Source organism: Podarcis melisellensis (genome assembly GCF_964234715.1).
Source record: "Podarcis melisellensis genome assembly, chromosome: 9".
Taxonomy (NCBI): Eukaryota; Metazoa; Chordata; class Lepidosauria; order Squamata; family Lacertidae; genus Podarcis; species Podarcis melisellensis.
Genome location: NC_138541.1, coordinates 24,609,635 through 24,634,248, shown reverse-complemented (window position 1 = coordinate 24,634,248; position 24,614 = coordinate 24,609,635). Strand labels below are relative to the sequence as shown.

Here is a 24,614-nt window from a genome sequence, read left to right as displayed (position 1 = left end):
CAATGCCTACCGCCACACGAGCAATCGCTCGCCGCCAATACTCTCATGCCTGAAACCAATCCCTTATCCCCTTTGCCACATCCATCAGCCAAATATCATTTCCAGCATACGAGAGATGCACGCCATCAGCCAAATATCATTTCCCGCATCCGAAAGATGCACGCCATCAAACCGGTAGAGGGCCTCACACATATGCCCGGGTGGTCAATGACACTCCCACCCAGGGCTGCCACTCTACGCACCACCGCCCCATTTATGGCTATCGGGCACCTGCCATCTCTCCAAACCTGCCTCTCCATCCACGAGGCCCAAATAAAATAGTAGTGACGTTTGGGTAAGAGGCCTTAAGTTCCTCAAAATCACTAAAGATGTGCCACATCAAGTCGACTGCCTTTCTATAAGCTAACTCTTTTCGCCTAATTGGATAACCAAACATCTGGGGGGCCCTCCGCTGTCACTCTGGCCCTAATAGCGGGCAACATTTCGGCCCAGCACATTCCCCTTTGAGAGATCCAAGATATATTGATGTAGCTAAGGTGCGGCCCGAGACCGGAATTGATGGTGCGGACCCTGGCCCAATGCACCATGCTGTGTCCGATTATCCAGATGCGCGCCCTCATAGCTCCTGCACCCTAGGTCCTCGTTAATGGCATAGTTTCTATCCCAGTGGACGGTGCAGGGCCTATACTCCAAATATGCATCACAACGTCACCTGAAAGCAAAAGAAGGTAACAAAGCCAGGTCAAGTATACTGTGAACAATCACAAGGACTTACTAATATATCCTTTATATGCATCAGAGTTCCCTTAATGCATCAGACTTCCACTGCCCCCAAGTCCTTCATCCTTTCAGATGAGAGTCCCAAATGCACCGCTGCGGTGGGTAAACCGCTGAGGGTAAACCGCAGGCAGCAATCGCCCCTCGCATAACGTGCATGGACTGATGCCAGGCCAGGCCGGAGCCATCCCAATGTTTGATGAATGGACCTGAAACGGTTGGTCTCACGTACATGAATTGTTTAGTGTCCTTTACTGCTGATTGGTTTTGGAACATTGGACATGCAGGACTAAATTGGATCTGAACAAGGTCAGGTCTCTCAAACTACCTTGGGCAGCGGAATCTGGTTGGCCCTTACAAACCACTTCGCATAGCGCCAAAGGCAATGGAGTATGCAGCTGTAAATAACTGGGCCTTGTCCTCGGACCAATAGATACTTCTTAATTATTATTTTTTTTAATTAATTTTTTTTTAAAATGTATTTATTATTATTAATATTATTATTTTACTTTTATTTATTTATTTATTTATTTAAGAATTGGCATAGAATGTCGTAAGTTAAGGGCCTTCTACCATCACTTTTAGAAGGCCGCAGCCTGCGCCAGCCCTACAGTGCCCTTCACCCTAAGAAGGCCACACCAGGGTCTCTGGATTAAACAACCTTACAGAAAAGGAGATTGCCGCCTACTGGATGTTTAAGAATCTTTGCTGCACGACCCAACACCCTCCAATGTACCAAGTATTGCAGAGCTTCAGCCTTGGTAGGAGGTGTGTCAAGCCTAGGATTTTTTATTTTTTATTTTTTTTTAATTTGCCTTGCGGTGTGTCAAGCCTAGTTTTTTGTTGTTGTTGTTGTTTGTTTGTTTGTCTTGATTGTTTTTTACTATTATTATAATTATTATTTTATAAATTTGCCTTGAAACTCCATAACATCCACCCAAGCCTTTTTATAAGATCTAAGCATGGGCGGGGCTCCTGAAGCTAATACTCCCTTCAGGACATCACGTTCCCAAGGCTCCAAAGATGCTCCTGGAATGGCTGTGGCAATTTGCTACGCCTGTGCATCCATGATGCCCTTGATAACCCCAGGGTAAATTTGGTAGAGAAATAAATGTTTAATTCTAAGCACAAAAGGACAAAGGTCTGGGACAGATTTGCCACCCTAGGAGAGTGCGAAAATTGTTTAGACAGGACACTGCCAACCATTTGATTGTCGGCCCAGAAGCATACCTGGTGATTCCTGAACTCTGCAGCCCGCAAATGCCGCTGTACTTTTCCATGCACTAACCTTCAGGTCCGACTTGACCAATTAGAGAGGCGCACTCAGTGTTGCGGAGCGCGCAGTCCAGCTTAGCCAATCACCCGCAAAAGGGGTGGCCAGGTGACACTACCCAGCATGCAACGTTGAGGTGACCGAAGCGTGACTTTACGCTGGCCAAGGGTGACCTTCTTGAGGGGAAGAAGTTGCAGGATTAATTTTTGAGTGCTGCTAGCCTCTCCCTTGGTAGGTGGGATGTCTGTGCAATTGTGTCCAATTCAATATCCAAAATAGGTTATGGTCAAAACTGGACCCTCCGTTTGTCTGCCACCAAAGGTACACCAAGCTCCTCAGGTGAAAACCTCTAAAGTAGAAGCGCAATCAGGGCTATTACTAATGATGGGGGAGACGAGTTATCGAGGTAATGGGTCACCCCTTCAGAACCAGTTCTAAAGCGAAGAGCCCAGTCCAGAATTGCACTAAATGACTCAAAGTGCACAAGCTACTGAGCACGCTATCGGCATAGATTTGTCTATGGAATAAGCCCCCTCAACAGGGTGAATTGGCAGGAGACGGAAAGTCAGCTCGATGTCGCAATTAGCCAAGAGCGCGCCCCTGTTGAACCTGCGCATACACTTTATAGCCTGATCAAAGGAGGCATATTTCACAGAATAAGGCTTCTGTGGTATTGCATCATTGACTGAGCCACCTCTAGGGTAGGGTAGGTTGTGGATCATAGGATACTCTCCTGGAGTCTATGGGGGGACCATGCCTAAAGGTGAAATGAGTAAACCCGCTATAGGTGGCTCCCTGAAGGGACCGGCCACCCTCCCAGCCAGAAATTTCTTTTAATTTCTATTTTGCAATAGCTGGCATTTCCCAAACTGGTTTTGGGGGGGGGGTTCCCTAAGTTAGGGGGTAATGAAACGAGGATCTTGAAGCCATAAGAGAAACTCTTTCCCAGGGTACTTTGCTGCCTCTATTTTAGGGTATTTATTGAGAAGGGTTCTAAGAAGTGAGAGCTTAACAGAAGAGAACATCACAGTCAAGGGCCAAATTCATACCAGTTTGAGGCTGTTCTTTTTGGCGGGTCTGTGAGCTTTTCGAGACCCCTGGTGGAAATGCCCCCTGCTGCCCGGAAAGGGCTGCTTACCTTTGAAACATGAAGACGCTAGGTGGTTACCTAGGCACTTCTCACATTCATGCGCATACTTACAATTTGGCCCCTGGCACACACCCGTGTTGTACTCCCAGCAAAGTGGTTAGGGACTCGATTAGCTTCAAATTTTCCAAATTTCCTTTTTCCACATAGGGACCCATATGCTCCATCCAGTAATTCTGGTCGCTCAGAATGCAGCAGGTGGTGGGCAGCAGGAAGCTCTTCTGAATCGTCCTCGGTATCAGAAGGCTTACTTCTTTTGCTCTTCTTGGTCGAATGCTTCTCCTTACTTAGACTTCTTTCTCCCTTGCCCATCATTGGAGACTGGTGCTGTTCTGCAGCCGCTGACACTCCCTGTTGCCCCTGCGTCTCATCATCCGATGATGTTTCGGAGCCCCCTTCTATGGCAAAGGCTGAGGTTGTGAATCCTGTAGAATACTGTGAAAGTCTGGGGTATACTGAGAGGCAGAAAGGTTATAATTGTAAGCATGAGCCCTACCTCCCGAGGATCTGTTATTGGAAACCCAGGGACACGTAGACTGTAATTATGTGTGAGGATGCATAAATGGATTGCTACCCGAATGTGGAACCCTAAATAAGGAGGCCAAAGTGCAAGGGAGCTCCTCACTATTTCGAAAGAGGCTGCAGTGACCATGGGTCTGAATTGTTGGTCAAAGGTTTCAAAAGCAGAGGAAACACTGACTAGGCCTGCAGGTCGCAGGGCACAGGAGGCTACCCTGACCCATCTTGGACACAGGACCCACTGTTGAATCATTGGCTGCTCTCAGCACTGCCGCGGTGGCCACGGAGGTGCCGGGGCGGTCCACAACGTTAGGTGGCGTATCTGGGATGCATTCTTGGGTGAGCGCAAGAGGTGCCGCTGCCACCTGGTCTGCAGGCCTATATTGCCTATAAAATGTCTGAAAAGCATTGAAAAGACTGTGCCGAAGTCTGTGGGTTACTAGGCACTACGAAGGCCTGAGGCCCCTCTTGGTTCCCTTATGCCACCCCCAGATTCAGCGGGCATTACAAAGCCTGGGACCCCTCCTGGTTCCCTTGTGCCACCCCAGATATAGCTGCATTTAGCTGGTTCTCTTGAGCAGGCATAGTTTGATACCCTTAATTAGCCTGGTTCAGTAAAATCAACGCCAACTAGCTTGGATTATATGCGTGAGCTGCAAGCAATATCACGGTAGTTCAGTATTGTCTGCACTGATAAGTTTAAAGGACTCAAAGATGCCTAACTAATCTCCAACAAATTGTATTTAGCTGCAAACAATATCACTGTAGCTCAGTATTATCTGCACTGGATAGCAATCCAAAATACCAGCCCACACCTCAAAGCAAGGTATCTAGAGGAATATTGAGTTTGTAATAAACAGAAGAGAACCTTTGATAATGTAAGCAGCTATGCAGCAAGCTAGAGGTAGAATTATGAATTGTACCCCAGCAATACAGCAGTGAAAAATGATAAATTGACTTATGCAACAAACCTATAAGCAAGCAAAGCTCCCAAGAGCCCTTAAGCACTATTATCAAAATCAACCAAATGAATTAAATTGCCAGATTAAATATATACTTGTAAACTAACAGATAAAATACCAGAAAGAGATGAACGTAGAAGAGGCATGAACTATTTACTTTAGATTCCCTATAAACCTGTATGCAAAGATCGCAAGAGATTGCAGGCGAAGAAGCCCTTCAATAAATCAAATGATATAAAACCCGGATCTCTTTTTCCTTATAACTATGAGTTGACTATACCAAATTATACAACTTAATGCCTAGACAGAGAGTAAGTGACACAGCTCCACAGAGCACCGCAAGCTGAATGAAATAATTTGAATTCCAATATACTGTGCACTAATGCTTCAATTTAATTTAAATGCATTTCGTAAATTCCCAGAATGAAATTCTTAAGAGTGTAAATATAAACAAAAGCAGTAAATTGATTGGAGGATATTAATTCTAAGATCAGCCTAGCCAGAGACGCTGTAGCCAGCTCTATACAAGCTTATGCACCAAGAGGAGGGGCTCCCTGCAGCCCCTTGCACGCTCTTTTAATAATGGCGCTTTCATCCTTTGTTTATATTGCTTATATTGTTTATATTGCTTTTGAATTTAAAACCAAGGAGAAAGTGAGGGGCACTCGAAAAGGAGATAGCTCCCACGTGGTTTTGCCTCTCCTAAAATGGCTGCCACCGCAAGGCCGCATGGGCCATCAAAATGGCGGCCGTAATGCATTCCCGTTGCCTAGCGACAATGAACACGCGGAAACACTTAACGCTAGCCCTTTAACACTGAAAAAAAAAAAAAAATTCCGCAGCCTACCCCTTATGAACGTTAATTATTCCCCTGGTTTTCTCGCCGGTTAGACTTAAAAGGGAGGGTTTGTAAAATAACTTCCCATGTGGAATGCCTATAGTAAAATGGCGGCCGCCCAGAAGGCCACGTGGGCGGATGAAATGGCGGCCGGGGCGCGCTGGTTGCCCAGCAACGGCGCAGCTGCTTCTGACGCTTTCCAAGTCTAAACTTCCGCGCGAAAATAAAACAGCCTGTAGAACTCACCCCCTCAAGAATGCTGCTGAAATGATTATTTAACAAGAAATTCTGCCCCTCACCCCGGCAGTAAAAAGAAACACAAACGGCACAAAACGCAGCCCGCTCTCCTCCCACAGCTGCTGTTCAGCCTAGTTGCACCGCGCTCCCCTGCACAAAGCCTTAGCTAAAAACCTGAAGCCCCAACAGCAAAACCTGATTGGATGGGTGCGCTGCGTCCTCCGTGGAATTAACAAAGAGGAGCCAAACGTTCTTCCTTGAGCTCCTTGCAGAACAGGCAGTCAGCAGTCGAGGGCAGGCAATGGATCACCAGAAAAAAACTCCACAAAGCTGAATAAATTCCTCTAAAGGGGGCATGCAAGCTCCTGAGGGCAGGGAACTTGCACTGAAACACACAGAGCTCCCTGTAAAACTGTAGACGTGAAAGAGATGCTGTAAGGAAAGCACACAAACACACACACACACAGTGATTTTAGCTCAATTACAGCTCTGGTGTTAAACTGCAGCAGCTGGAATGGAGCGCAAAGGGGGAAACCCCCAGAAGGAGAAAAGCCCCACAAAACTAGAGATAACAACTCCTGAAAATCAAGCAGTTTAGAAATCAAGCAACACCAGCAGCGAATGCTGGAAATTCCCTGTAAAAGAAAGGGAGCTTTTTCTGTGAAGCTACAGCATATTCCACGAGGAGCCCTGCAGCTCAAGAACAAAGGCAACAAAGAAGCAAGGCAGGAACGCTCCAGACATCGGAGATAAGATCTCCAACAAGCAGGAACAGCTGATATGCGGGGAAACAAACGTGAGGGCGAGCCGGCGAAAAGAGGGCGAGCCCCCTCCGTGCCGGCTCTAAATAGGGCAAACCACGCCCCCCCAAACAGCCAGTGAATGGCTGGCTGGGGGGGGCTGGCCCGGCCGGGATTCCCCTGCTCTTGCGGGGGCTGGGACCAGCCCCCGCTCATGTGGGGTGGGCGTGAAGCCCGCAACCCCACCTCCTGGGCAGGCCGGAAGTGGCTTTGTCGGAAATCGAGGGAGGGGGAACTGAAAGGTGGAGGAGGGGGAAGGAGCCCATCCCCTTTGTTCGCGATCTCCCTGAACAACAAAATGAATGGAGTGCGAACCGAATGAAGGATTCCACCTACAAGCGAGCAGAAACCAAAGCGGCAGATAGATAATATATAGGACGTTTCCTTGGCCGGGTGTCAAAGCCTGTGATGAATGACACGAGCATTTGCACTACAAGAGATATTTTGTCATATATAGGTGGAGATTTTCAAAAGCAGCTTCAGCCAGGGCCCAGTTAAGCGTTTTTCGTCCCTCTGAAAGGAATGAGGCCGGCGCTCCAAGGAGAAACAACGGGGATCTATTGCGTAGCTCCAGTGCATGCGGGATCAAATATGCTCCCACCGCCACTGTAAATTGCTTTATCAGGCTGTAAAACGTGCTAAGAAAGAACCGGGGGGGGGCAATGCTCTTATGACCGGCTTCTGCTTCGGTTTCTGGTGCCCCAGCCTTAACAGATTTACTCGGGAGTTAGTATCCCCGATTTAAGAGGGACCCAAGCAAGAATGTAGACCTGAGGATCCTTTGCACGTTTTCTGGGCGCAAGCCCCTCTGAGGGGCTCTGGGTTCCAGCTGTAGACCCCATGCGATGCACGTTGACCGGAAAGTAAGTGGCACCGAGGGTCAATAGATATGATTCCCAAGTCAATAAACTTGGACTGGCAGCCACAAGGTCGGCCCCTATACGTGTTTTCTGGGAGCTGGGAAGCAATTCCCAATGTCTTCCAACTAATCTCTGAAAGTACAGAAGAAGCCATGGGATCGTAAACGAGACGCCAATGATTTGCAGTGGCAGCATCAGGAAGGGGAAAAAGCATGGGGCGGTGCAGGTTGAGACATAAGTGCATTTTGTGGGGTGCTTCCTTCCCCATGTTAGATTTCTGGAAGATAAACATAGGCATCTTCTGCAGGCTCCCATCCTCAACGTATTTTCTCCGCCCAAATTGTGTCTGGTGGCGTTATTACTTTTCAAGGCAGCAGGCTTAGAGGATTTGCAGCCTCGTTTCAAAACTGTCCCGTTTATGGCTCAGTGCGAGTTTGTACGTGGAAAGTGGTTCACGACTCCCCAGTAGTAGTGTGTGTTTGTGGGGGGGGGGTGTTAAGAGCCAACTGTGCGTGGTGGAAGGACGCTGTGAGAACAGCAGGCCCTTCTTGGGTTCTGGACTTCCTTCTACCCTTCATGCTGTACCCCAAAGTTGACGGAGCCCCAGGGCTCCAGGAGGAGGACATTATTGGTGTCCTCCTCAAAGTTCTGGAGATGCTTGCGCGGCGCGCGGGTCTGCTTTGCCTTCCCTACAGTGACCGGCTTTCTCCCCCCACCCCCACCCATCCTTCTCCTTGTTTTGTTGCCCCCCTCTTCCCGTTCACCCGTCGCTCCCCTCCATTGCAGGTTTGGTTCAAGAACCGCCGGGCCAAGTGGCGGAAACGCGAGCGGAATCAGCAGGCGGAGCTGTGCAAGAACGGCTTCGGGCCGCAGTTCAACGGGCTGATGCAGCCTTACGACGACATGTACCCGGGCTATTCCTACAACAACTGGGCCGCCAAGGGCCTGACGTCGGCGTCGCTCTCCACCAAGAGCTTCCCCTTCTTCAACTCCATGAACGTCAACCCGCTCTCGTCGCAGAGCATGTTCTCGCCGCCCAACTCCATCTCGTCCATGAGCATGTCTTCCAGCATGGTGCCCTCGGCGGTCACCGGCGTGCCCGGCTCCGGCCTCAACAGCCTGAACAACTTGAACAACCTGAGCAACCCCTCCCTCAACTCGGCCGTGCCCACACCCGCCTGCCCGTACGCCCCGCCGACCCCTCCTTACGTTTACCGGGACACGTGTAACTCTAGCCTGGCGAGCCTGAGACTCAAAGCCAAACAGCACTCCAGCTTCGGCTACGCCAGCGTCCAGAACCCGGCCTCCAACCTGAGCGCCTGCCAGTACGCCGTGGACAGGCCCGTGTGAGAGAGAGACAGGGAGGCCTGCCGCCTTTCGTCCCTTGTTTTGTTGTTGTTGTGGTTGCGTTCAGAAAACAAACAACTCCCCCCCACCCATTTTAAAAAAACAAAACCCAGAGACACAGGAACAAGCAGGCGCACAATTCTGAATGGACGAGGGAGGAGGCCTCGCTTCCGCAATCAAAGGACTTGAACGTTCGAATCCAAAGTAAATGGGCACTAATGGAACGGGAGATGGAAACAGCGGAGTGACTTCGGAATTGAGACAAAATGTAAACCAGAAAGAGAAGGGTTAGGGAGAGGCACAAGAGATACCACTGAAACTAGCGAGTCCCTTTGTTTTCAAAGGATATTCTCCTGCTACCTTTCACTGAAGAAGAAAAAAGTATTTCCAACATCTACAAGGACATATATTATAAATATATATAAAATACGGACAAACGTTTGAATCGCTATACTATGACATTTTAATGTTCCTATAAGCTTGTTATTTTTTATGTTTAGCATTGTTAACATTAAAATAAAAAAATGACGGGAAAGGATGTATATATATATCGAAATGTCAAATTAATTTTATAAAAGCAGTTCTTAGTAAATATCCACAGTGTTTTTAAAAGTTAGGCTTTAAAATAAAGCATGTTACACAAGACATTAGGGATTTCTTTTCTTTTTCTTTTTTCCGCTTGCGAGCAAGGGAATGTATATACTAAATGCGAGACTGTATGTTTCTAACATATTATTAATTATTATTATTAAAAAAGAAGAAGAAGTCCCATTGTGTGAATATCGGTTTTAGAATAGTACCTCTGGTGGATGCAATGGCGACGCTGAAACTGCAATGTAAACATACCCTGTGTATAACATTTCGTATAATAGTGTTTTCCTTTTCTGACAACATTGGAAAAAAATGTGTTTTCTTTCATGGGAGTAAAATATACTGCATACAGTTTGGTCTGGATTTTTTTTTTAATCCGTTCAAGCGCATAGAGGGATATCTCCACATATTGTCCGGCAGCTGATCTTCAGCCTCCCCTCTTGTGTGCGCGGAGGAAACCTTCCTGCTCACCTCGCCCGTATACAACCACCAAAGTCCATTGTTACTAGCAAATACGTCTTCTACGCCTTTCATTTTTAGTCTTGTTGGTGCAGTCCTATGTATGTCTGCTCAGACGGAAGCCCAGCTGAGTTAAATGGAGCTGTGCACAGGATTGCAGCCCAAATATGTCGATGGCGGTGTAAAAGAAGGTAGGAAGGGGGTGGGGAGTTCAATCTCTACAAGGGTCGACCCCGTAAGGTGATCGTTCTCCTCCCAAGGAGTTGGGTTCTGCTGTTATTGCCCTAACCTAACCCACCTCTGTTCAGAGTCCTGTTGACTTAAAGACATACGTAGGTGGCTGCCGAATACTGAGACAGACCATTGCTCTACCTCCCTCAGCAGCGCCAGTACTGGCCGGCAACTGCTCTTCAGAGCTTCTCCTGGAGAGTTCTAAACGACGCTCTTAAATCCAAGCGAAATCACTGGGACTTAAACTTTGTTTAACTTTGCCTTATTTGTGCCGAATAATAACAACTGAATCAATAAAACGGCCAGGTTATCTTCTTATCTGTCTCTCCATTGTCTGCTCCTACCGCTCTCTCTCTCTCATCTGTTCCTTTCTGAGGGTTAAAAAAACCCAACAGAAATTCTTTCCTTAAACCTGTACGGATCACCCCCACCCCTCCTGCAGAAACCGAGAAACCAGAGCCTGCTGTGTCTAAAAGCACCTCCGCGCCTCGCGTTCAGCTCCGCCAGAGGAATCCGGGAGAGGGTCGCTGGTCCTGGAGCACCTCCTTTCAGAAGGCTTGTCCTGCAATCTGTAGCCGAGGGGGAAAGGTCGCGCTCTTTGTGTTGGGCGCGTAGAGATATTGACCCATTCGTTCTCAAACTGCTTGTTCGCCAAACGATACGGGATTATAGTTTTGCAAGTCTGCGGGTGGGGGGGAGCAAATCAAGATGAATTACGGCGCGCCCCCGGAGCGGGCAGCACCAGTTAGAGAGGGAGAGGAGAGATGGTTTAAAAAGATGTTCCTTAGGTGCGCATCGCAGGAGTTAAGCTACTGGCCACCCTCTTCCCCCTCCCACTCGTTCCCCAAGTCTCTGTCTCTCTTCCTCTCCCGCCCCCGCCCCGCTGTAACCTTACCAATAGGTAGAACACACAAATGCGCCTTTGTGTTCCCGGTTTCAAAACATAGATACCAGATAATGCGTTTAATTTATGGTTGCCAGGAGCTGCACATTAACTTTCCCCCTCTTTCCGTCCCTCCCCCTTTTCTCCTTTTGGGGGGCAGAGGGCGTTACACTAGATCCCTCAAGTCTACAAAAGGCCCCCACCCCATAGAGACTGTAGAGAAGAGAGAGGGAAGGGAAGGGCGAAGAGGACTCGGAAGAGCCTGAATTGCGCACTTACAGAATCATAGAGCGTAGAGCTGGAAGGGACTCCAAGGGTCATCTAGTCTAACCCTCTGCAATGCAGGAATCTCAACTAAAGCATCCATATATTCATTTTGCCTTATTCATTCAAACAGCACCTTCTTCTCAAGCAGCTCAAGGTGGAGTTCCTGGTTCTCCCTCACCTCCATTTTATCCTCACAAAGACCCTATGAGGTAGGTTAGGGTGAGAAAGAGTGACTGCACCCTGTGAGCTTCATGGCAGCGTGGGGACAAGATTCAAGCACTCTTTCCACTGCACCACCAGGCTGGTTGACTTGGAAGTTCAGTTCCGCTGAAACCCAGCAGAAGTAGAGGGTGGTAGCCAACTAAGTTTTTCTCAGAGTAGACCCATGGCTAAATTAGGCATATTCATTTCGATGGGTTTAATCCGAATAAGATTTAGCTGGAGACCACCCAAATCATCTGCCGTCCTCTAAACCACACTGGGGTCTTAGCAATCTGTTTTCATGTCCCCCCCCCCAAAAAAAAGGGGGCGGGGAAGGGAATGGATTCGTCTCCGTCTCCTTACTTCTTGGGAATGGGTAGTTAGAGAGATGCCCAAGGAGTCCCTCAAAATAAGGAATTTGCTGCAAGGCCCAAGGAAACCCTGTTCCCTCCTTTGCGAGGGCCGAAGGGCCTTTCGAAGATGCCAAGGTCCTTGACCCAAGGCCAGGTTTTTCAATCGATCGTCCTTCTCCTCGGGTCAACACTTCCGACCGGAGTGTGAGAGGAGCCTGGCGGCATTTCTCCGTGGGTGTCTGTGCGTGCTTGTGCGCCTTTGTGTTTAAACGAATGGTAATTATTAAGCCAATTGTTCTCAACGACTACCAGCTTGCATTTGATAACAGACGGAGATCTCGCCCTTTCTTAGCCAATTGATTCCGTCCATGCATTCAAAAAAAATTTCGTGACCACAGACTTCGTATCTCATTTCCGGGCGGGCCGATTGACGTTGAAAATCGGGTCATCTCTGGAGCTACGAACGGAACTACTCGGAAGTAAGTTCATTTTAATTGCTTCTGCTTTGGGAGTGGGGGGGGGGGGAGGAGAGAAGGGGACGACCATACCGAGGAGCCTCTGCATACGTTTACTTCGAATCCCCAGGTAAGCTTGGCGAGAACCGCACCAGACTTGTTTTCTGCCCCCCCCCCCCCGTTAGGCCGAAAGGGAAAATGCCCTGGTTCTCCACAACACCCTTTACTGTGGTTATTTCCCACAAAAAACCACATCACGCATCAAGCGACATCTCTCCTCCCAGGAGCCTCTGGCGCTCCTCAGCTCAGCCAGAAATCGGGGGAGAAAGTACCCCTTGCCTAGTATCCCAGAAAACCCCTGAATTAAATCCCTCCCCGAGAGGGAGTGGAATTTCTTCTCTTCCTTCTGCCCTGTCTAATAAGATAAAAGCCCGAGGGAAAGTGGGGAGGGGGCTCATTTTTCCCTGAGAAAGGAAAATAATAATAATGAGATTATATTTGGAGTAGGCAGTAAATCACAGGGGGGCCTTGGACGTCCGGGGGTTGTGTTTCTGGCGTTTCAAAGCCAAAAAAAAAAAAAACCCACACAAAAATCACACGGAAAGTGGTGTGTGTGTGTGTGTGTGTGTGTGAGAGAGAGAGAGAGAGAGAGAGAGAGAGAGAGAGAGAGAGAGAGAGAGAGAGAGAGAATATGCATGGCCAGAGAAGAAAGCTGGTTCAAAAGAAGAAAGCATCGCTTTCCCAAGTTGCAGGTCTTAAAGCCCCAAAGCCATAAATTAACCGGCTGGTAATGTGGCATATCTCTCTCTCTCTCTCTCTCTCTCTCTCTCTCTCTCTCTCTCTCTCTCTCTCTCTCTCTCTCTCTCTCTCTCTCTCTTTCTCTTGAGGACTCTATTAGAAATGCCGACGAGAGATTCGAGCGGCTGACCCCAAAGGCGGGTGCGAGCAAACAGGCCTGTCTGGCTAGGAATCCACATCGCAATCCACAAAAAAGGCAGCCCGACTCCTTTCCCCGCCCTTCCCGTCGAAGGGCGTCACTTTCCGCGCTGCTCCCCACTCCGCCCCCCCCCCGCCTGGTTTCCCTGTAAAGTAGGCAGGCAGCGTTTGAAGGGGAGATCTTGGCACGCCCACCCCCCACCCCGCGTGCGTGTGTGGATGGACAGAAGTGGGCCTGTAAGAAGAGCGGATGTTTTGAAAGTTTTATGAATATAGACGGGCTATTGATTGCCTTCAGGAGCTCGGCTCGGCTGAACCCAGCACGTTTCGTCGGGGAAGGAATTAAAAGCTGGAAGGAGAAAAAAGCCAAGAGACTTGGGCGGCTTCTTGCTGTTTCTGCAGCGGCAAACGGCGAGCGGCTGCCTATTCCTCCATTTTCCCGGGCATTCGCCTGCTCCTGAGGACGGAAATAAAGATCGCCGCCTCTTCTTCTAGGATTACTGGATCAATAAACTAAGATCGCTATATTTTAAAGCTTGTATGTACACACACTTGGGGGGTGTTAGCTTCGTTGAACACGGGGGGGGGCTTATCTCCGAGGAAACGCGCTTAGGATCGGGGCACACTTCAGGCATCCAAAAGCACAAAGAGAGAATTGGGTCTCTCTTTGTTCCTCGCTCGTAAAACTGTTAGGATTACGTTCCTGGAAATACACTTCACAATTTAGCGGTGTTATTGTTTGCTGTTGTTTTACATCTTCGGTTCTTCGGCATTTTAACAGTCTGCACTTAACCGAAGGTAAAACGTCAAAGTGAGCTTGAAGAGCTAACAGATAATAAAAGGGAAGAAAGACCACAGGAACTGAATCCGCGAATGCCAGGGAATTTATTTCAGGAAGGACAAAACGTACTTGCAAGGATTAGGGGAGGGACGAGGAGAACTTTTCATTGGGTTGTTAAATGGATTTAAAATGTAAATTGTGCATTGCATTCCCACTAGCACGATATACACACCCACCCGCTGGGGGTTTCACCAGGGCAACAACTTTAACTATATTTTATCCAGCTCTATCTACAAGACTTCCAAACTTTGGACACGGGAAATGAAGTACGTATATAATCTCTGAATTGTTCCCAAATTGTGTTATTTCATTGACGGTCAATGAATATCGCTGAAGAAGTGTGTGCGGTTTTTGTGAGTGTTTTATTACCTTTTCACGCCAGCTTTAACGGTGCATGACACACACAATGACTACACACAGACATACAGGATGCATACCTGAGTATCTCTCGAAATACAATTCTTATCAGCAGAACCCTCCCACCCCAATTTGAAATATATGTCGGGAGAAATATGTGTCCAATCTTTAAACTGTGCAAGCTGACTTTAAAGGTGTATTTAATGCAGTGATAGTTAAATATTTTAAGGGCATATGATTTGGCTTGCTAAATGCCTCGTTTGATACGCAGACTAGACAGATGTAGCTCTCAATAGTCGTCCCCGGTAGGCCGGGACAGTTAATCTTCCACGAACCAGGAAAGATTTACGCTTTTCAAGATCCGTACGAAGACTCTGCTAATTAGATTGCTGAATCTCCTCACCCTCCCACAGGGTGAGCAAGAACACTTACCGAACACACACGCACCATTCCTGTCCCAACCAGTGAGTCTCAAAACACACACACACACACAGAGAGAGAGAGATTTAAAGCGAACTGAAACTCCTTAAAGTGAAAAGACACAAATCAACTTAGATAAGGGTTACCTATTCTCAGATCAGAGCCTTCTGTCCCAAGCCAGTGTACTAAGTCGCGCTGAACTCGGCTGGTCTTGTTACTAAGTAAACAGGCGCACGATCGGATTGTCCTACGCTTTTGTCTACAATGCATTTCACGCGCCGGCCACTGTGTGGGATCCACCGAACAACCCCACTTCAGCCGATGGAGGTGGACTGGTGGTTTAGCTCTGAGAGACTTCAAGCGGATGACTTGAATCGATCGACTATGAATCGGCAATTCCCAATCATTGCAAACACTCACCTCCCCAGTCCCCAAATTAAGTGCAGCAGATTTTAAATCGTAGGTGGACAATCACTGCCCAATGCCAATAAGTATGTCCTTTTCCTGCAAAAATTGCAAACATCTAGCCTCACCCCTCTCCCAATTTAATCCAAGTAGAACTGCACCCTACCCACCACAGCTTCTTTCAATGAGATTTAATTCCGAGTTTACTGGACATAAGTCCCGCTGACCACTCACGTCAAGGCGTAGCCGGTAGGTAATAAAGGAGATACCGGAGAGGAAGCTACTTAGGCTAGCGGCCCTGCATCCCAATCCTATGCTCCTTTACCTACAGGTAAGTATCACTGGTAAGCCAATTTAGTATCAAATAAGTGAACAAAGGGGGTCAGCTGCCCAGCCCTCCAGGCATGAGTGCTTACTCGGAAGTAATAATGATTTCTGTCAACTTCCTCCCAGATTCATGGGACTGCAACTTTTAGCAGTCTTACTTTGATGGTGTAAGCCCCTTTAGAACTCATGGCACTTTCAAGTTAAAGAAAGGTTAAGAATGAGGTACCACCCATGGGATCTAGGGCGGCCCCTCGCTATTAGGGCTTTTCCATGTGAGTCTATTCTGCAACATACCATTAATGCAGGAATAGTATAGTAATGGAGGATCTTGACTGGATTGTCCACACTCCATCCCATTGATGTCTTTGTTCTGTAATGCTTTCCCCATGTTACCAGATTATTGCTTTATAATACAGCAAAAATGGAACAACCCCCTCCCCCCAACGCCACGGAACATATGTGGCATGAAAAGTTACAGGATTTCATTTAGAAGTTGTGGATATGCAACAAATGGAAACTCACCATCATGAGCACAAATGAACGGGCAATAAAAAGGATGTCTGGAGTGAAATCAAATTGAGTTAAATCCAAATATTTGACTGCCACTGTGAATGGAACTGTAAGGCTGTGGGATTGAGGTAGCCAGGTGCAAAAATGGACAGGGCTCTTGCACATGATGTAGTGATGGAGAAGAGAAACTACCAGCTTGCAAGAAAACACAGAAAGAGTCAGGAGCCCTTTCCTCTTTTGCATATGCCCTGCCTATGTGACATTTTGGTCCCATGGAAATAAAGGAGCTTTATGTACATGTATCTGAAAGGCCCTAGACAGAAGGTAGATTGGAATCTACTGGTAGTCTGTGATTTGAAGTAGAACAGCAAGGAGGAGCAGCAACAAATCACCTCTCTCCACCAAATCAGGTGGCTGAGATGAAGAAGGTTGGGGTGAGGAGAACCAGGAGTGGATTTTTGAGTGACAAGACTGGGAGCTCTCAGTTTTGGAAACTGATTCTGAGCACTGAGTTCCTTATTCTAAGATTATGTTGGCCCCTCTCCTAAGCTACTGTTTTGTAGCAGTGTGTATGGACTGTAGCTTAAGCGTTAGTGGATCTCTGGTGTGTGTGTGTGTGTGTGTGTGTGTTTAAAGTAGTTTCCACAAGCCTGAAGTCTGCCTGGCCCTGATCTCCACCAGAAAATCTACTGTGACAATTGAAATAGAAAAACTTGATGCCTACTCCCTCCCCTCTTTCTCCTTGCTATTGTTCTTCGCAGTTGCTTTGCCTTGCCAGGAGGAGACCTTTGCCCTACATGGTGTAAAGAACATTGTCCTATGGCTCCTTGATCGCTTAGGCCCTCTGATGTGGTGTACAAACAAGAAGATGTTTCTTCCTAGGTTCAATTGTACAAATGATGAGCATATCGCTGAGTAACCAGTAGATAGAGTCTCCTTTGGCTAACCTGAAGCCAAAGGGCAGAACAATGGCCCAGTAAACAAATCAGTAATCTTGTTTATTGAAATAGGCTTTCGTAGAGTAAGTGGTGACCTGAAGGGTGAAATATTGAGTTCGGAGGAAGTAGGGATATTCAGGAACAATTCTGGATGGAATAGGAAACACCTAAGCCATTTCTTGGGACGTGGGTGGCACTGTGGGTTAAACCACAGAGCCTAGGGCTTGCTGATCAGAAGGTTGGCAGTCCGAATCCCTGCGACAGGCTGAGCTCCCATTGCTTGGTCCCAGCTCCTGCCAACCTAGCAGTTCGAACGCATGAAGTGCAAGTAGATAAATAGGTACTGCTCCGGGTGGAAGGTAGATGGAGTTTCCGTGTGCTGCTCTGCTTCGCCAGAAGTGGTTTAGTCATGCTGGTGACATGACCTGGAAGCTGTAAAGTGAGATGAGCGCCGCAACCCTAGAGTCATCTGCGACTGGATCTAATGGTGAGGGGTCCCTTTACCTTTACTTTTAAGCCATTTCTCAGGACCAATTTTCTCTTCCCACTTGACCACAACAGGAGTAAAACTGCTTCAAATACGATGGCTAATGCTGAGTCTTACTCTGGGTAAGTAGGTATAGACTACAGCTTTAAACATGCTTAGAAGCATAACATTTGGGTAGCCAACACAGTGTCTTTTAGATGCTGTTAGAATCCAACTCCTATCAACCCCAGTCAACATAGCCAGTGGTCAAAGATGATGGGAAGTGGAGTCCAATAACATATGGAGGGCACCATGTGGACTATCCTGCTATAACTAATAGCAAGCACTCAACATCTCCTTTACCTTTTTACCTGAGGTCCTCTTGCAACCTCCCTCCCTCTATAAATTTCTCCCAAATCCCTCCCACTGCCATGCTTTCTTGCCCTCCTTTCACCCATGGGTGTCTGTCCCCGAGACTTCAGTCATAAGAACAGAAGAACCCTGCTAGATCAGGCCAAAGGCTCGTCTAATCTACCATCCTGTCCTCACAGTGGCCAACCAGATGCCTATGGGAAACCATAAAGCAGAACCATGAGCACAACAGTGCTCCCCTCTTGTGATTCCCAGCGCCTTAACTCATATGTCGAGAGTATCCTCTTCTTTTCCACTAATACATCCATGTCTGTTTTCTGCTCTAAGTTCTCAGGAGCAATACCTTGAAGAAAGACTTTCCTGAACAACTTCTGTATCACGTCTCTCTGCAGACCACAAACTTATACATACTAGGTTTATGCCACATTGAGGAAGATCCTTGTAAACTATGGTCTGTTCCCTTACTATCCCCCCTTATAGAGCTATAGTTTCCATGATCACTTCTGGGCAGTGTTATGTCTATAGGTCCTAATTTCCTCTGCCCCACACTCCATTCACCTACTCCTGAGCAGTCTTCAGTCTCGTCTCTGAGTTCAGCCTCAGAGCAAGGACCATGGCATTTCTGCTGTCTACAGCAACCACCTAGCACCCAGATGGTGCAATCCTTCTACCCCTTGCCTGGGAGTAAATTTTACTGAATTCAATGGGACTTCCTTCTGCATAGAAATGTAAAAGATTGCATTGTTGCTGATGAGTTTGGGGCATACTATATGGCAGGGGCATGGAATTCACTGGCTGCATTGCCTCATGCTTGGGAGGAGGTACCTGCCAGCAGTGGGTGGGGCCAGAGGCAAAGTGGGTGGGGCAACAGATGCACAACAGACTACATTCCAGCCATGCAAAAGTCTATCTCTCTCTCTCTCTCTCTCTGTGTTTTACAAACACCTCTCTCCATCCAAGTAAACAAGAGGCTTTATCACAGTTCAAGGACACATTCCAGCCAGGCCAAAACACTCAAGGAGCCTTGGAGCAGGGCTGTCTCTGCTGCTGGTGAGGTGCAGCAGGGAAAAACAAGTGTGACCCGAACAGCGGGTGTGGCCTGAGAAGTGTCCAGAGGGCTGGCTAGAGAGGCTTGGAGGCTTATATTTAGCCAGAAGACTGAGGTTGTCTGCCGGGGCTGTACTGGATTTGGGTCCCTGTCCAAACTCTGATAGTCCTGAGACTGGAGGGCTTTTACCAAGAAATCCCGTTGCTATATGGTGTGCTCTCCTATGCATTGCATTACATATCTACTCTGAAGCAGGCTCTAGGATTGCAGCTCAGGTCCCCCCAAATGTGAGGTCTATACTTGGTTCTCTTGCCCAGTAGAATTTAGGGGAAAGCCTTTGAAGAGAGAAAGAGACCCCGAGCGAGGGTTTGTTGCCTAAGCTGAAAGGAAGGGGGTTCCTAACATTTGAAGCCTGTCTTGTGCAGAATTGCCCTAGTCTTGACAGCAGTCGGGTCGTCTTTCTTCCGCCAGAATCAAAACACCGAGTCCCGTAGCAGAGATGACTTTTTGCCTCGATCTCTTGACCGCCCAAGAGGCGCCTCTGCGTTCCCGCCCCCCTCCTCTTCCAAACTGACAGGGTGATGTGGTTTTTTGGGGGGTGTTTTTTAAAAAAAGTTTCCAGAGGAGCAAGACAGCTTATCAGCCGAATTCCCAATGCATGAGTCACAGCCAGCAATCCTAAATGCACTTACCAAAGCGTAAAACTACTGTCCTATCCACAGGCAGTCTCATCGTACTCAGCAGGACTTAATACTGAGTAGCTATGCATAGGATTGCGACGTAAGTCTCCAGGGAGTTACTGGAATTTACTACGCAGTTAAGTTGCAATCCTACGGTGTTTTGTTGAACTTGCAAGTTGATGTTTCCATTAAGATCAACGTCCCCTGGATCTCACAAGTTCGGGATGTGATTCTGGAAGAATTGAACTCGATTGCAATACATTGGCTTAAACGCGCCCTACTCCACCCCTTTTTCTACGGGGTTTGGTATATGTGTAGGGACCAGCTGCGCCGTTTCATGGGGAAGGGAATCCATTAGAGCCGTGGAGATTTAAATGTTTGTATCGTGAGGCAAATGGGACTTCAGGTTTCCAACGCTCTGTCTGGAATAAATTAAAACTTTCCACATTATTTCTGTCTCTGCGGCCAGGTAAGCGGTGGACGCCACGTGCTGTCTAGCTGGCTACTCCGCGAACAGGATGCTGGTCTAGATGGGCCATTGGCCCCATCCAGCAGGCTTTTCGTATGTGTGAACTTCTTGGGCAGTTCACGTGGACTTCAACGGGGCTTGCGCAGGAGAGCTTCCCCGGGAATTATGCGCTATGTCTGTAGTTGCTCCATAGCAGCGGAATATAATGTTACTTCAGAGTTGTTTGACTTTGCCTAGGCTACGATTTAATTCCAGAAAATCCATGCCTTATGTGCTCCAAAAGTAGTAGCCGAAGTCTAAGTTTACTTTCTTCTGAACATTGTTTCCTGAGTGCATCTGGAGTGAAACGTTCGGCCATATTTCTGTCATATTTCTCGGGAGATATAAATCTTTCCACCCCATTTCCATCGCCTGAGACAGGAAAGGTACGCAGTCCTATCGAAGCCCTAACAACCAAATACCGGTAAATCTAACGCACCGATTTTGCTTGGTAAGGCAGCGATTGTATGGACATTTGCCTATAAGTAAGTCTCGTCGAACACAACGGGGTTTCTTCCTGAGTACTCATGCATAGGATTGCGCAGGCTGCAAACCTACCCAGGCTGTCTTAGAAATCAGTCCCAGAGTATTTATTGGGCAAGTAACTCCTAATGAAAATAAGGAGGCTGGTTTCTGATGAGATAAATGTCTGGGCTTACCTGGAAGTAAGCCTCACTGAACGCAGCGGGACTTACTTCCAAGTAAACGTGCACCTGGAATCATATGATACAACCGGGTGGTTTAATAATCTGGCGTCCGGCGCCCCCAACTGGGATTTTAATGGATGGTGATTCTATGGCAAATCCAGGGTATTTAATGGGACAGTCTCAAGAATGCACGCCAAGGATGGCGTTTCCCAATTAAGCTCGATCATAATCTGTTTACCCCCGACACTGGTTTCAAAGAGGAGTCGCTTAAGGTGGTTGGCAGCCGTCAGACCAATCCAAACTTCAGAAGTTAAGCCCCAGAGAATTCAGCGGGACTGACGCCCTAGCACCTACGGAACTGGGTGGAGAGACTGACCTCTCATTTTGTACCCTGGCCGTGCTTCCTTGGGACGAAGTCACTTTAATTTCACTGGAACTTACTTTCGAAGTCAGTTTATGTTACTAAGCGCCCTAACTTCGAAGTGCCCCCGCCTACAATTAGACTTCAACCCCCGAAGAAGGGCATTCATAATTATAGCCTCTCCTTTGAGTGTCTACTCGGAAGTAAGCCCACTTGCGCTCCCTACGGCTTACAACAGGCCTTGAAAACTTATGCATATCTACTCAAAAGTGAGTCCTATTGAATGCAATGAGTAAGCACGCAAGGCTGAAGCTGCAAAAAATGCGTGTCCCGTTAATTTCACATTGCCGCGCAATGAGATCCTAGGCTTCTATATTTATTAGGAAGGAAATCTTCAGAGCCCAGTGGAACTCCCCTTCCCTCCCTTGTGCGCAGGGACCGCAGCCTTAGGATCAGTCTTCAGGCTTACAGGTGGAAACTATTTTCTTTTTCATAATTCCTCTTTGAGGGGACCCGCCAGCCATGTAAACACAGGGGGAGGAAAAGAAAAACACAGTCTTGCTAACCCCTTAACCCTTTCCTGGAGTCCGATAGTTGAAACGGTTTCCAAGGCGAAATAAAAGCCGACCTGTAAAAAAAGAAAAGAAAAGGTGTGTGTGTGTGTGTGTGTGTGTGTGTGTGTGTGTCGGAGCTCCTCTCCTGCCCCCAAACTCTGTTGAACATTAACAGCCTGGGAGCTGCATTGCGGTGTAAAATGTTACATATAAAAATGAATCATCTCTAAGTTTCTCGTAAAAGGTCCCATAAAAGTAGCTCTATAAATCTTGGTATGCACTTAATCCTTTCGACTTGACTTCTTACGTTTCCACTAAATATTTGCACCCGAAAAACAAGAAAGCTGCTGTTGCTGCTCGCTATTAAACGACTCTGTCTGAGGTTGTTTTGTCCCACTAAGGCCACAATAGCTGAATGACACCATCAGTATTACCACTGCTAACACCACTACAGCTCCGTTTAGACGCACAAAAGTCTTACGGAGGCTTCTCAACAGTCAATAAGCTGGAAATGATCTTTAAAACCCCAGAGGACCATAGCGATGCTGACAGAGAATTGCATTGAAGTGGATTATGGGCTAGAGAGGATCCTGGGGCTACTCTAGAGTAGGCAGACAGGGCAGTCCACATCTGACTACTCACCACCACCACCACCTTAGAAGGAGAGTGACCTTCCTTTCCTCCAGTCCGCTCCTCTGGAGTAATAGAAGTGGCTTCAGTTCTAGACAACTTCACCATAAGGTGTCAAATATTTCATTGTCTGCCCCCCCATTCCTTTTGGAAAGTTCTCTCTGCTAACCCCCATCCCTTTTGTTTCTGGGTACTGTACTTCCATAAAATCCCGTACTCGCAATCCGGATGAACTGTGAACGCTTGTAACTGTTTGCTCAGAAGCAAGTCCCACCCCGCTGATTGTGGCTTGCGCTCCCGCAAGTGTGCATAACTCTGCCCGGTTTATTGCGCTGAATTCGGGGGAACTTTAATTCGGAATAAACCCGCACAGAATTGCCTTTCGCCTAACTCAGAAGAATTACTGCTGATTCCTCTGCAGGGACCTGGGCGGGGGGAGCGAATCATTCCTTCATCTTCTGTGAATGAACGTAAAAAGCTTGGATTCAAATTATTGGTTCTCCTAGAGTAGTTAAACTGACTTTTGTTAAGACTGCTCACCTCGGAATATAGAGTTGAAGAACTGTATATTCCAGATGACTCCTGCATGGAGCCAAAGCTGGACTTTCTGATCTCCCAGAGGCTCTTCCATCTCTAAAAACTTGTGCTTCTATTCAGGCAGTTAGGGAATGGGGTCTTGCTGAAACCCACTCGCATCCTATGAATGCTTGCTCTGCATTTGGGACTACTCCCAAATCAGTGTGCAAAGGTTTGCAAACGGACACCAAGGGAGCGCTCCTGTGCAGATGTAAGTACCTGGTAGTAAGTTCCATTCAAAACCATGAGGATTATTTTTGAGTTGCATAGGATTGCGTTGCGCGGAGGAATTCGGTTTTACTGCCAGGGCTCAGAAATCTGCTATGCTCGCATCCTTTCCCTAGAAATGACCCACTCACGCCGAGGACCGCAATCCTATGCACACTTTAGTTGGACAAAACGAGATTTACTGCACGGCACTCAGCGGCAAAATTCCTCCCAGCTGTTTTCTCCCATCGCATCTGAGAAAAACAAGCCTCTAACAAGCCCAAGGTTAGTTAGGGATGTAATCGGCGCTGACACGTTTGAAAAAGACATTCATGAATTACAGGCTTTTAACGGCGCCATCCGATCCGAAACACGCCTACTCGAAAGTAAGTCCTGCGGATTTCCGACAGAGCTTATTCCCGAGTAAGTGGTTATGGGGCTGTAGTCTAAGCAGGCAAAGGACAAAGCTGATTTCTCCAGCGATCCTGTCTGGCTGGAGCGCCAATTAACTGAACTTGGAAGGGCAGTTCCATTTCCTTAAGAGACGGGGAAAGTTTCCTCTGCTCGCGCTGACTGCCGGGCGGCGCGTTCTTTTCATCATCCTTATTAATTATCCCCAGCGTTCTATCATGAACTTGCCCACCCATTCATGAAAAGGGGAACTCTGCGCCGGCGCGCGCGCGCACGCACACCCGGCGAAAAAAGTTGCATCGCGAAACCTGCGGAAGATGGGGGAACTTCTCCCTCTTTTTGCATCAGCTCGGACCGATCTTCCTTAAAACTGCTAGGATTATGAAAGTCTCCCTTTTCCACCCGACCCCTGCATCTGCAAGGCCTGATCCTTCCCCGGGATCTCTCGACTAAACCTTTCCGCTAAGAATGTAGCCTGGTTCAAGGTAAGAGCTATCCGCGTGGCTGGTTCCTCCGTGGAACTTGTCTTCATTCCTTAACCATGGACGGGTTCGCTCGCTCCTTCCTTCCTTCCTTCGTATATGTATGCATACCCACATCATACAAACCTTCCTCCTTTTATTATTCATTCCCCCCTTCAATGAATAAATCTGGTTACATTCAACGCAAAAAACGGAATTATATTATTGGCCTGTCTGGCTCGGCAGCATCTACGCTGACTGGTAGCAGCTGGGGGGGGGGGGTTCCGAGTAGGGGACTTTCTTTACCCTACCTGGAGTGTAGATCTGGAGGGATTAAATCTGGGATCTTTGAAATGCAAGACATATGCTCTGCCACAGAGCTACACTACCTGACGCTCAGCACTCTTGCTACTAGCAAATTAATAATGGTCTTAACGAAGAATAGTGAGGATAACACAGAAATCTGCTTCTGCGCATCCCTCTGTCAGGGCTTTAAATAGGTGTTCAATAGTTAGATGATGGGAGAGCTACCTGATTGCATGCCATTCTTGCTTGTCCCAATTTTAGTAGTTGCATTGCAGAAGCGAGAACAATTTCACCCATTTGTGTGTCATTTCTATCTGCCACAGAGCTTTTAGAGGCACAAACTCCTCACGGAAAGAAAAATAGATTGTGACAGCCTTGCCCCCTCTTACAGAAATGAAATCAAAGAGGTGGAATTCACATTAGCACGAGTGGTCTGCATATTTACCAGCAACA

The 24,614-nt window shown here is 47.6% G+C and overlaps 1 protein-coding gene across 4 annotated transcripts in view; it reads left to right on the top strand.

Moving 5' to 3' along the window:
- PITX2 (paired like homeodomain 2) overlaps window positions 1-9,702 on the top strand; it is a 42,335-nt gene extending 32,633 nt beyond the window's left edge. For all 4 annotated transcript variants that reach the window (XM_081925851.1, XM_081925849.1, XM_081925848.1 and 1 more), the window contains one exon: window positions 8,200-9,702. In XM_081925851.1, coding sequence (XP_081781977.1) covers window positions 8,200-8,763 — 564 coding nt within the window. In that variant the 3' untranslated portion in view covers window positions 8,764-9,702. The remainder of the gene's footprint in view (window positions 1-8,199) is intronic.
- The last annotated feature ends 14,912 nt before the right edge of the window (window positions 9,703-24,614 follow it).